This window comes from Peromyscus leucopus, chromosome 7, assembly GCF_004664715.2.
Source record: "Peromyscus leucopus breed LL Stock chromosome 7, UCI_PerLeu_2.1, whole genome shotgun sequence".
NCBI classification, from domain to species: domain Eukaryota; kingdom Metazoa; phylum Chordata; class Mammalia; order Rodentia; family Cricetidae; genus Peromyscus; species Peromyscus leucopus.
Window position 1 is genome coordinate 5304981 of NC_051069.1, and position 14094 is coordinate 5319074.

The 14094-nt window shown below is 45.4% G+C and overlaps 1 protein-coding gene across 1 annotated transcript in view; it reads left to right on the forward strand.

The window, feature by feature from the left end:
* Tln2 (talin 2) overlaps nt 1-14094 on the forward strand; it is a 427714-nt gene that overhangs the window by 257825 nt on the left and 155795 nt on the right. The window contains exons 10-12 of the mRNA XM_028864471.2: nt 9111-9174; nt 10169-10273; nt 13305-13460. Coding sequence (XP_028720304.1) covers nt 9111-9174; nt 10169-10273; nt 13305-13460 — 325 coding nt within the window. The remainder of the gene's footprint in view (nt 1-9110; nt 9175-10168; nt 10274-13304; nt 13461-14094) is intronic.

A 14094-nucleotide genomic window follows, 5' to 3' on the forward strand; every position in this document is an offset into this window, starting at 1 on the left:
TGGCCTCCTTCCGCGGGAACCCTGGGGAAATATGCCTTTCTGTTCTGCGACACTGCATGCCTTGCTAAAGGCACCATGCTTGTGTTCTTTTCATGGATTTCACATTCACAAATTCAGACCTCACACTCGGTCAGTCTTACCTCTGGCTCTACAGTGACTGCAAATGGAACAGGAGAAAGTGGAGGGCAGGTTAATGAGACAGAGACACTGTAAGTAAAATACTTCCCTTGTTTTAGGTTTTCATAGCTGCAACCATGGTTCCGTGGGCCTGGTGGGAAAGAAATCTAACCAAAAGCCTAAGAGAGCCCGATGCCATCCATCCTGGTCACCTCACATGGGCCCTTTCTCTGTGCTGGGCAGCTAATTCTCGGGGTCCCGTTACAAATGGAAAAATCCAGACTGTATGTGGAAAGAAGTTAGAGAGAGATACATGCAGTCACTTCAAGAATTTTCTTCAAACTGGCCTGGGGAGATGGCTCAGTGGTTAAAGTGCTTGCCACACAGTCATGAAGACCTGAGTTTGATCCCCAGCACCTACATTAGAATACAAGTAACAAACAAACCAATGAAAACCCCACTGTGCTTGCTGGCAAGCTCTTCTAGGCCTAGAACAGGAAGGTGGAGACAGGAAGATCCCTGGAGCTCATAGGCCAGCCTGTCCATGTGAATCAGTGAATGTGTGAGAGACCCTGTCTCAAACAATAAGGTGGAGAGAGATAGAGGGAGATACCCGATATCAACTTCTGGCTCCCACATGCATACACTAACACGCAAGACCATAAACACACACACACACACACACACACACACACACACACACACCTTTCGAATCCTTGATGTCGTGTGTTAATGCCACCCAGAATATGATAGGTGTTCCTTTCCTTTGCTGATGGCCACTTGTATAGCAGTTAGGCTGGCATTGGTCTGACAAATGTCACCGTAGTCTGGTCCTGTTGTAAGTTGTATACTCACACCAACCAAAATGTCTTGGCCGTCTGACCACCTGACAGCCGGTGTTAGATGGTTGTATTTATTGCTTCAGACTTTCCTTAGATGAAGCTTGTGCCTCTCAATAGTTTGTGTCCCCTTGCTCAGATTCTAAATTAAAACAAACTCATTATGCCTGGTAGCAATTATTTCTCCTCTGGCATTTGATTTACTTTTTAATTAGACCAGATCTAGTCTAGGTAATGAAGCTTTTTCATTTATTGTAGATACTTAATTGTGCATGTTCTTGCTCCTACTGTATTGGTGAAGATTGCTGAGGAGGTGAGCCTCCTCTTAATTAAAACAGACCTGCTGGGCCACACTTCTGATTCGTAGAGTGAATGTTGGATGCTGGTTTTGCTTAGGCTATCCCTGGTGACTGGCTGGACCTGCATTAGGAGACTTGATCTTTCTCTCTCTCTCTTTTTCTCTCTTTCTTTCTCTCTCTCTCCTTTCTTTCTTCCTTTCTTCTCTCTCTCTTCCTTTCTTTCTCTCTTTCTTTCTCTTTCTTTGTTTCTCTCTCTTTGTTTCTTCCTTCCTTCCTTCCTTCCTTCCTTCCTTTCTTTCTTTCTCTCTTTCTTCCTCTCTTCTTTGTTTCTCTTTCTTTCTTTACTTCTTTCTTTCTTTCTTTCTTTCCTCATGTAGTCTTCCTCCCTGCTTTTCACCTAAACAATTAAGAGTTTGCAAACTTAACAGTGGGAAGTTTGGACTTGTACGAGGGCCAAGATGAACAGAGCCACTGGGAATTTCAGCCATGTCATTGGTGAACGAGATGTGAAGGAGTGTGCCTAAGGGGTGTATTTATTATAATTCTTAAGAGTTTTTATCTAGCACTTGTGTTCAATATTAGCACACTCGGGACATTTTTATGAAAATATCTTCTGACTCTCCTGCAAGCTTTTCAGTGATTTCTAGACTGAGTACCACATGAGTGAAGATATTCATTTAGAATAGCAGAAATCAGTACCAGGCATGGTGGTACATGCCTGGAATCCCAACGCTCAGGATGATCCCTGCAAATGGAGGCCAGCCTGGACTACTTACCAGGTTTTAGGCAGGCCTATATTAAATAGCAAGATCCTGTCTCAAGGGAGGGAGGAGTGGGGGAGGAAGAAGAAAGAAAATGGGCTGGCTAGACGACACTGAGTAAGAAGACACGTTCCATAGAAGCCTGACAACCTGAATAAAATCATCAGAATTACAGAACACACACACACACACACACACACACACACACACACACACACACACACCATATACACACATTTTTAAATTAAAAAAAAAAGTAAAAATCAGAGACAAAAAGATCTTCATGTTTTCAGGTCTATACGGATTCCTTAATGTGCCATCAACTCTGTAGATGGGGGTGTAAGTGCCAGAGAGAGACAGACAGAACCAGGCCGAGAACCGTCAAGAGCTGCAAGCCAGAGGAAACCTGGGTGTCTCCATTTGCTTTCATAAGCTTTATCTACATGGTAGATTTCCTTATGTCACCTGCAGAGAACCCCAGGAAGGGACATTACATCAGAGCCTGAGGAAAGTAGCACACAGCATCTAAGGATTGTGGGCTTGCTTCTGCTTCCTGTGTTTAGACAGTGGTCATAGACAGCATGCCACGGGCCTGGAGAAAGCAGCCAGCAGTCAAGAGCACCGTGGCTGGCCTGGCAGAGGGACCTGAGTTCAGTTCCCAGCAACCTCATGGCAGCTGACAACCACCTGTGACTCCAGTTCCAACCGGCACTACATACATATGGTACACAACACACACACACACACACACACACACAGGCAAACATTCATACATACAAAGTACAAATAAATCCATCCTTTTAAAAGAGTTTTTAATTTTTTTTTGAGATTATAATATAGTTACATTTCCACCTCCTCTTTCCTCCCTCCAAACCTTCCCATATACTTGTCCTTGGTCACTTTTAAATTCTTAGCCTCTTTTTCTCACTAATTGTTACTGCACACGTATGTGTGTGTTTCTAAATATAACCTGCTAAATCCATATAATGTTACTATGTATGTATGTTTTTCGTGGCTGACCATCTGGTAAATAAAGCTTTAAAAACAAAACACCAGAAGACTGGCATCTATATGCGGCCGCACCAGTGTAGGGAAGACAAAAAGACACCACATACTAATTCTTCGATGACCTCTTAAATCCACTTTGCTCTTTAAATCTTATTTTTACTATTTATATGTCTGTGCATGCTTTTGTGCTCATGTGTGGGTGGGAGCAGAGGCCAGAAGATGTCCTTCTCCTGGAGTTGGGGTCCCAGGATCTCGTGAGCCTCCTGATGTAAGTGCTGCTGGGATCTGACCTCAGGTTAGAGCAGTAAGTGCCCTTAACCACAGAGCTGTCTCTGTTGCGTTAGTTGCAGGGTATTCTATGTAAAGACTGAGTATAAAGTGTTTCTGGAAAGGTGGGGAGAATCCAGTGCAGGAGCTGATGCTGCTGAGGGGGATTGTCACAACACATGGCCGTTTAAAGAAGAAATAACTCCTAATAACTCAGCAGCAACGCAAAACATCGTCGTCACAACTCCCTCCATGACCCTTAAAAGCCCGTGGAAAATGTTAAGGAGTGTTGAGTAAAAGCCTCCCGTTGGCCTTTTGTGTTGGTGAAGGTGGGAGTTACTGATAAACTCGAGACATTAGGCCATCTGTTATAGGTGTGACTTGAATAACAGTAACACTAGGAGGTGAGTGTAAAGTGTTCACTACGTGAATCTTTCAACATCTAAATGTGTTTGAAGTTGTTCATAATCAAATTATTGAGGGGGTGCTTATGTGTAAGAGCCTGCTGGGTTCAGTCCCCGGGATGGCAAAATTATAAAAATAGAGAGACCTGGGGATTTAGCTCAGTTGGTAGTGCTTGTCTAAGCATACACAGACTCCTCATGGACACCTCAAATCCCAGACCCTTAGAGGCGGAGACAGGGGGATCAGGGCTTAAGGACATTCTCTGTTACATAATAAGTTTGAGGCCACAAGGAAATGTTTTTTCACAGTATATTTGTTCTTATTTTATGTATGTGAATCTTTTGCTTGCTTGTATATACATATACCGCAAACGTGTGGTTACTGCGGAGGTCAGAATAGAGCATTAGATCCCCTGGAACTAGAGTTACATTATGGTTATGAGCGGCCGCTCAGGGGCTGGGAGTTGAACCCCAGTCCTCTGCAAGAGCAGAAAGTGCCTTAGCTGCTGAGCCATCTCTCCAGTAATCTCGAAAATAGAAAAGGCACTAGGTATCACATTTCAGAATGTATGAAAACATCAGTGACTTCTCGGAGGAAACAAGACATCCCAGAATATGCTTCTTCATATTTAAAAATACACCCACAAAGAAAAGCCGGATATATTATTATTCATAGATACAGGGAGGCATAAGAGTATGTTAAAATATTTGTGAGAACTGACTCCAAGAAAGTAGCTACTACTATCAGAGATATCAAGAAGGAATCAGATTTGATGGCACAGGCCTGTAAACTCAGGACTCAGAAAGCTGAGGCAGGAGGATTGGAAGCTCAAGGCCATCCTTGACTACCTAGTGAGCTCAAGGCTAGCTTGGGCTACGTGAGACCCTGCCTTAAAAAGAAGAGATTGCCCAGTGGGTAAGGATGCTTGCTGTACAAGGACCTGAGTTCAAATCCCCAGCAACCATGTGGCCACCTGAGACAGGAGGATACTCGAGGCCTGCAGGCTGCCAGTCTAGCTCCAGGTTTCTTTAGAGACTTGTTATCAGGGGACTAGGACCGAGAGTGATAGACTAGGACACACCTGTGCATGTGCTACTCATCACATACACAAACACACAGTAAATCAAACGTGGTACCGTTAACGTGGACTTCTTCATGGCGGGCTGTCTTAGTTATGGTTTCTATTGCTGTGCAGAGACACCATGACTATGGCAACTCTTATAAAGGAAAGCATTTAATTGGAGCTGGCTTACAGTTTCAGAAGTTTAGTCCTTTATCATTATGGTGGGAGATGGTAGCGTGCAGGTAGACATGGTGCTGGAGAAGGAGCTGAGGGTCCTTACATCTTGGTCCTCAGGCAGCCGCAGGAGTCTGTGTTCCAGTGGCCATGCTTGAGCTTGTACGACCTCAAAGCCTGCCTCCAAAGTGATACAATTCCTCCAATAAGACCACACTTCCTCCAACAAGGCCACACCTACTCCATAAGGCCACACCTCCTGAAGTGCCACTCCCTAAGGGCAAAGTGTTTAAATCTATGAGTCTGTGGGGGCTGTACCTATTCAAACCACCACACAGACATATACATTATGGAGAATGAACTTGTGTATGATGTGAAGTATTTCCCAGTTAGCATCGTGTTTGGAGTTGCAGTTGTCTGGCTTTGAGACGGGAGCCTGGCCTACACACAAAGGGCAGAGGTGGAGCAGGTGGTGAAATTACCAGGCGTTCACACCAGGCAAAAAGGTTCTGTGCATCTGTGTGAAGACAGTGTCCATTGGTGGAGGGTGGGAGGCAGGGGACAGGTAAGAAGGCTCTGACTCATGGTTTCTGGCGCTTCTGTTCCTGTGTGCCGGTTCCAGCCAAGTATTTACTAAGAGAACAAAGCAGTCCCAGACATGAATCTGGGTTCTGAAAGAATTCAGAGTGGACTTGGAAAATTTCCCCCACAAACTCCAGATAATTCTACTGTCAACAAGCTAAGCTCTGGGCACAGTAGGAGGCCCCAAATCAGTTTTTAAGCTGGCGCCAGTTCAAACATTATTTACCCCCTCCAAGCTGGTATGCTTTTGTGGAATCTTTGGCTAGAGCCTGTGTTTTCAAACTAATCATGAAAGAGGCCTTTCAACCTGGGCTTTTCTTCAGCTGTGTCTTGCCCTCTGCACCTCCCTGTCCCTGTCCCACTGCATTAAAAGTCAAAGGTAATGAGAGACAATTGTATGCATGAGTGTTCCCATGTGGCTGATACCTATTCGTGGATCTCATGGCCCAGGGCTCTCCTGCCAGGGTGGGTAGATGAGGACCAGTGTCACCTTCCGTGTCTTTTCTTTGCCCAGCCTCTTAAGGGCCCTGCTTACCTGCCTCGTGACTTTCAAACTCAAGAACACAGCAAACCAGCAAGATCTGGATTAATCCATCTCTAAGCTAGCTCTGAGTTCCAGGGCAGTGGCCTGGGCTGGCATTACAGGGTGTTTGGACTAGTTTGGCATCATAGAACCACTGTGGGGGTTACATAAATCTCCAGACCCAGTGCCTGTGCTTCTTCTGGGCTACTATGATTAAACGGGTCCCTTCCACACTTCAGGGATTGCCCATGTACTAGACTTCACAAGAGGGGTCTTTAGGATGCCATGAGGCCATTAAGACCGTGTAGACGGACCTCAGGATACAGTCAAGGTCCTTATAAAGATGAAGTATTCAGCTAGTATATTCATCCCCTGGGTGAGGACTCGATGTCCCTCCACTCTGGAGGGTGTAGCCCTCTCCAGATGACTGAACATAGAATTATCTTGATGTCACATGCCCTAGGCTGCAGAACTAGGAGGCACAATCTTCTGTTCTTTATAAATGTCTCAGGCTGTAGTGTTACAGATGGGCCCACCCTCATCTTAAGATGGCCACTTTTTGTGACCACTCCAGGCATTCCCACCTCACCTAGGACCGTGGTCTTGCCGCAAAGCCACCAGAGCTTACCCAGGACGCTCAGTCACGCAGACATTTTGATCTTGGAATCTAGGGTCAAGTCCAGGTGCTTCTGGTTTGTAAATTGAGCTGCCCGACCACTGCGTGGGGTTTCTCTGCCTCCCTCAGAACCAGGGCTTGCTGACATATGCCACTGAGACCTCCATTGAGCCTCTTGGCAGGTCCCAGGGAGGCTGAAAGTTGACGTTTGTCGCAGGTTCCTAGCTGGTGCTGATGGCGCTGACCCAGGGACCACACTCAGAGGAGCATCTAGGATACCAACTAGAGATGCTATTGTTATTATTTGGTGACTCACTGTCATCAAATTTCACTGAAGTGAAAACAAAGCTGGCTTTTTGGTGTCCTTTTGGTGGTGCTGCTATGTTCCTGCTTGGTGGACACTTCAGATCCCTGTGTGTTCCCTTTTAGCCCTCACTCCTCATGAACTGGGACACATTCTTGTCAGTTAATGTAAGGTATAACACGCCTCTTTAGTCTTCAGGTGATAAAATCAGTCTGGAGGTGGCTGTGGCCCCTCTGGTGGCAATTCTGGGATGTATGGGGACAGTTGACATTTTCCCCAGCAGCAGCAGCTTCCCTGAGGCTTCTCTGTGTATTGTCACACCAGGAGACAATTTTGGGACTCTGTTGTTGGAATGACTACTTCAGGCAGCTTCAGTTTTACATAAGGAAATGGGGTTTTAGTAGATGTACAACAGAATAGTAATCAGCCTTTAAGGAGACCCTGCCTGTTTGATAACACGGATGAATCTCAAGACAAGTAAATGAAATAAGCAAGACAGAGAAATTGAAATGCTGTGTTTGGAGGAGGGAAATGTAACTCGTTGGCAGAACACCTGCTTATCACGTGCAAGGCCTGGGTTTGTTCCTCAGATGGGGGAGGGGGAGAGGGAAATGGGGGGACAGTGCGGGGGCGGGGAGAGCGAGAAAGCAGATAGGGACAGCAGGAAGATGGACTCCAGGGTGGGTGTGGGCAAGATGGAGGGATGGTGGAAGTCAAATAGCAGTTTCAGGTCAGTGGACGAATGATTTGCTAAAGAACAAATGGCCTTCCAAGGACCCTAGTTAATATTGTCCACTGGAAGTTCGCTAAGAAAGATTGTAGGTACTTTATCTCTGACATACACTAACATTGGGAGGTGATTGATACACTAATTTGCTTGACTATGGTAATCCTCTCAATATGTCTGTGTCTATCAAAATATTATATACCTTTAAATGTAAACAATAAAAGAATATTGCAAGTTTTCCATAAAAGGATTTTAGTGGATTGAAGTTTTAGTGGATTAAAGTTTTAGTGAACATATGGGTTTGAGACCAGCTCTGGTTTTCTTCCAAATCACTCTTTTCTGATTCTAGCATTGCCTGGGCATTTTAAAAAAGAAATCACCGGACACTGTGGCACCCTTACTGTGTGTTTGGATAGTTCCCTTCCCTTCCCTCCTCTCTGCAGGCTTTGACATCCTGATCTCATAGGGTGCCATGAGATTGAAGGGTAACTTACAGGCGTCAGGTGTGCCCATGAGATTGAAGGGTAACTTACAGGCGTCAGGTGTGCCCCGGCTAAAGTCAGTGTCCCTGGAACCCACGGATGAGTGAGTGAGAGCTGGCGCTGTGACCTTGGCTGACTCATTCACAGTGCGATCTTTGCTCCTAGGGCTTTGGTCAGAAAGTCTCTTCCTAACCCATGTAAAAGTGGAAGGGAACACACACCTCCACACATGTGCTGGGACATGTGTGCCCATACACACATAATGAACATGCACACGCAATCATCGTGACATAGTAAATGATAATAAATAATAAAATTAAATATTGCAGTCAACATTTCGGTTCATTTTGTTGTTGTTGGTGTTCATTTTGTCTTCAGGTTTATCTCACTGGGGATACACAGTCAAAGGACTGTCTTACAAAATTACTTGGAGTCGTTATTTTTCTTGCAGCAACAGTGTCAACATTCTTTTTACAAATTTGTGCCAAGGTGCTTTAGATTTTTAACTATTTCTTGGCAATTTTGTGTGTTCCACAATGAAAAACCCTAACACAAGATATGTTGAGTAATCTGGTTTCGTCTGGTCCATACTTGTTTTCCTTCTTCTTCCCAGGAAAAACAGTTTTCATGAGTATTAGACTTAGTCTCCCATAGATTTGACGGTAAAAGGCTCTCCTCCCTGTCTTGAGAGGGGACGCCTGCGGTCGCTGTGGGTTGGCGGCATTTGTCTTTTCACTTGGCGGTGCGTGCCGGACCTGCCTCCTTTGAATACATCGGTTTTTTGGTCTTTTTTTAAAGTGCATCCTGGGATGCTGCCCCCCTCATATTGTGCCCTGAAATGCTAGGAGTCTTGGTGACGTCACTGAGAGTTTTAGCAACAGTCTCTGCTTCTCCCCACAGAGTGTGATAAATGCTCTCTCTCCCCTCCCCCTCTCTTTGCCAGTCTAAAGGAATTCCTACCAAAAGAATATATCAAGCAGAGAGGAGCTGAGAAGCGGATATTTCAGGTATTGGAACTATACAGAAATGCGCTCTTCCCCTCACCCTTCATCCTCATTCGTCTCATCCCACCCATGGTGGTTTAGTGTCCGGGGCATGTATTCTTATATAATGAATGACCAGTGAGTCAAGAGGAGAGATGCTGACAGCTCCACTTTGGACAGATTTATTATCTTAATTCATACTTTCTTGCTAAAGGTTACTTAGCTCTTCTGAGAAAAACGTGCATACATTTAATTTCAAAGACATTATTCTGGTAACATTGAAACAAGGTGATGGGCCATTAAGCTGCGCTGGGAAAGACACAAAGAGCCCCTTTGTCCTGAGATTTGGTTTTTGAAGCTAGAATTGGGGAGCTCAGGCCTTTCGAAAATCTTGGATTATTTTTAAAGTCGGTGACTTGTCCATCCTAGACAGACAACAAGAAAAGCCCAGCTGTCCATGTGACCTTGAAACACTCCAGTGAATCCAAGTTCTCAATCTTCTTTGATTTTTGAAATGGAAATAGAAACTAAAATACAAATTGTGTGTATATAGAACATTTTGATTCAATATCGTTTCCAAATACAAATAATGCTCAGACATGTATATGCCTTGCTCCATGGAAAAGATATATTCTGAGTCGATGTTGGGAGGACACCTACCTGTCCTGAGAGGGACATCTTTCTTGCTGTCACTTAAAATATGAACTCTGGGCCCTTTGGGGTATTGGGCCCTTTGAGGATCCAATTGTACTTGTGGCAGCTACACATGTCATGCTGGATCTGGACATGGATCCTTGCACTCTGCCCTAACCTGCTTGGGAAGCCCTGCACTTAAACTTCCCGCAGGCTCTATTCCTTAGCCGACACCTGTGTCATGAAGGAGCCGGAGAGGTCCGATGCAGAAATGCCACTCGCCCCTGGTCCCCGTGCACCTCACCTGTAGGGACCTCCTCTCACTGAGTCCAGCTGCTGGCAGGCTGCAGTAACAGGTCCCCACCCCCCTCTGTTGCTTCTGCAGGAACATAAGAACTGTGGCGAGATGAGTGAAATAGAAGCCAAGGTCAAGTATGTCAAACTCGCCCGGTCCCTCCGGACATATGGAGTCTCCTTTTTCCTGGTGAAGGTGAGTGGCTGTGGGCGTTAGAGGGGGCGGCCTGTTTACTTGGGGCTTCCTAGTCCCTTTCAGTAAAGCAGTTAAACTTGGTTAGTACCCTAGCACAGACGGATGCAGCATCTGGCCAATCATAGCCCACATCTAACCGTACATGAGCACCGGCTAGTGAGTGAGCCTGGCTGCTCCGGTGAGCTTCCGGGCAGCTGAGCCTTGCTCGTGTCCCAGAGGAGCAGTCTTGCTGCTGCTGTTCTGATGTTCCCGGAGGTCAACTGACCCAAAGCCCCAGAGTCCTCTACAATAAGTGATCCTGGTTGACCGCTGACAACCAAATTAAATCCATGTCATATATGTCATCCTTAATTTGTCCCCGTCCTGAAACTGACCCTTTGTTAAAAAGAGCTGAACTCTCCTCAATACCTTTGGAGGGCTCACAATACATCACCGCAGGCTGGAGGGTCACAGAGTGCTTTGTTCTCTCCCATTTGCTACACATGTTCTGACCACAGTGTGGTCTCTTCTTGTGAGGAAACTGGGTCTGTCTGTCTGTCTGTCTGTCTGTGTCTGCCTGCTTGCCTGCCTATCTATCTACCTACCAACCTACCTATCTATCTTGAGACAAAGTCTCATTATGCAGCCCTGGCTGAACTGGAATTTTTAGAGGACGGTCTGTCTCCTGACGACTAGGCCACCACTCCTGGTGCTAAAGATGGGTTTTGTTGTTGTTTGTTGTCTGGTTTGGCTTGGTTTTTTTCAAGGCAGGGTTTCCCTGTGTAGCCCTGGCTGTCCTGGAACTCACTCTGTAGGGTGGCCTCAAACCTGGAGATTTGCCTGCTATACATAAATTTTATGTTGTTGTTATAGGATCATGTGTCCTGTAGTTTTTATTTTATATGAATAATTTACTTCCATAAAAATCTGTTGTTTTCCTACTGTGTGTGTGTGTGTGTGTGTGTGTGTGTGTGTGTGTGCGCATCATGTGTATGCAGTGCCTTCTGAGGTCAGGTGAGGATGTCAGATTCCTTGGAACTGAAGCTATGGTTTAGCTGTCGTGTGGGTGCTGGGAACCAAACTCTCTTCCTTTGTAAGACCAGCAAATGCCGTTAGCCACGGAGATCTCTCCCTAGACCCACAAAATGGTTTTTAAGCATTGTAGTATGTTTCTTGGATGTGCTATAATTTATTTATATGAAGTCTTCTGCTATTGGAAACTGGAGTTCTTTCTAGCCTTTCACTAGGACAAACTCCATGTGTGCTTCTTGTGACAAAATTATTACATACACTTAAAAATTTTAAAACAAAGTGTTCCTAGAAGCAGGCTGTGTCAAAGTGGAAACAATTTTAAGCCCCTGGATGGGTAGGTCTTGACATATTCTCTTCTATAAAGGGTTGTCAGTTTTTTAAGGTGTGTGTATGTGCACGCGCTTGTGCGCACATACGTACATTCATGCAGGTGTAAATGTAGTGCCCATGGAAACCAGAGCCATCAGATTCCCTGGAGCTGAAGTCACAGGTGGTGGTGAGCCACGTGAGCTGGGTTCCGAGAGGCAAACTCAGGCCGTCTGCAAGCGTGGTGTGCGCTCTTTACTGCGAGCATTTCTGCAGCCTCTGCCTCTACCGTTTTTTGACTTCCATTAACTATGATTCCTTTCGTACCTTCTTCAGTTCTGAGAGTTAATTTTTAAAAAACTGTTTGACATAAATGAAGTTGTATTTGCTAAATTTTTATTATTATAAATACTGTCTGCATCATCATTTTTTGGAAGGTGGTTTTTTTTGGGGGGGGGCAGGGAGAGGCTGATTTATAAGAAGTCTTCACAGCCAGTATATAAAGTTTTTGACCAGCATATGTGCTGTGAGTACTTATTCTCCAGGTCTAAACTTCCTAATCCTCCTTACCATGAGACTTCCCTCTAGTGACTTTTTCCTCATCCCTCTATCTTTGTGCCTCCCCTATTCTCTGTGTTTGTTCTCTCTCTCTCTCTCTCTCTCTCTCTCTCTCTCTCTCTCTCTCTCTCTCTCTCTCTCTCTCCTCTCCCTCCCTCCCTTCCTCCCCTTCCCTCTCTCATCCGCCCTCCCTCCACCTCATCTCGGTGTGTTGTGTTAAAGCTCTTTTTCTTTTCCTTTATCCTTATTTCAATGTTTTTGTTGGAACAACACTTCTTACCCAGAAGTCTCAAAAAAAAACACCCACCTGTGTTCTTCCTAAACCATTAACAAATCAAATGGTGCAGCATAAGTGTGAAGTAAGAATCAATCATTTTAATAGTTATCATATTTTTTAAAGTTATTAAATTAATCAGTAATGCCGTTTTTAGAATCACCCGTAACTCCAGCACTTAGGAGGCTGAGACAGGGTGATTACCATGAGCTCCAGCCCAGCATGGGCCCTCTAGCAGAAGAACACAGTTGGGGATGGGGGTGGGAGAGAGATGCTCATTGTCCCTTATATACCTGTATGAGAATTACACAGCATCACGGCATGTACAATGAATATACACATGACAAACCTTCACATGCTAAATGATGCCCTACAAACACCACCACAAAGAATCAAGACCATTAGCTGTGCAAAGCAAGGGCTGGAAGTGGAAATGGATTGCAGATGTCTTTTAAAGGGGAAAGATCTATACCTTTTCAGAACCAGAAGATCCTAATTGGGCTCTTTGGGTTCACTTTAAGGGTTTGAATTCTACGTTACCATTTTTTCACCCACCCAGATGGCTTCCTGGAATGGTGATACTTGGATTTCACCTCCCAGTCTCTTTCTGGGAGTCTCTCGAGTTCAGTCCCTTCTTCCTGACACAGTTTGGGAGCAACCCCTCAGGCTGAATACTGCTGTTTTCCAGGAAGCAGCAGCACACTTTTATGAATCTGCCCAGTGTCCTGGTGTCCGTCCTCCTGCCCCATCCCTTTGTCTCAGTGAGTTATTTAACTGGCTGTTCAAAAAGCCATACCCAGTTTGTAAACAGACTACAGGTAAAACCTACCAAATACAGTGTGTTCTAGAAAGGCTGATGACCCTTGGCCTCCCTCATTCCAGGAGAAAATGAAAGGCAAGAACAAGCTGGTTCCCCGCCTCCTGGGCATCACCAAGGATTCTGTCATGCGTGTGGATGAGAAGACCAAGGAAGTGCTTCAGGAGTGGCCGCTCACCACAGTCAAGCGCTGGGCGGCTTCACCCAAGAGCTTCACACTGGTACGGACAGAAAGACACAGAGGGGACCGATAGGCTCCTGGGCAGTATTGGAGGGCAGCCTGTGGGTACGGTTGGTCTTCAAGGGCTAGCATAGAGGGAGAAGGTGGAGCAGTCTATGGGCATAGAGGGCACTGGAGCAGAAGTAAGGGGCTGAGCAGCATGGGATGCTCTGTGTACCACTTCTTCTCATGTTCTATCCAAGTCCTCTTGGAGTTCATTGGCTGCAAAGTGATGCTCACCAGGAGGCCTCTCAGGATATCTCTTGTATATCCTGAAAGGAATCTTGTAACTGTAAGGCTCACATGTGAATCCTCCTCAGAATTGTACTATTGTGCTGAAGAGCCCAGGCTGCCTAGAAAGAATACCGACTGTGGGTAGATGCTATACATACAGTAGAAAGCTGGGGTAATACTAAAACTCTATGTCACTTCCTAGCTCCGTGACCTTGTTCAAATGACCTCTTCTCTCTGAGCCCTGATTTCCCCAGCTTAAAATGGGATGGTAGTAACTGCCTCACAGTTCCTAGCACTGAATGAGATGATAAAACAGTGTAACATTCATAGAAAGTAAATGACTGTTGTAGGCTTTCTGACCTCGACTCCACCTCTCAGCTTCGAAAATTGCTGTTAACAGA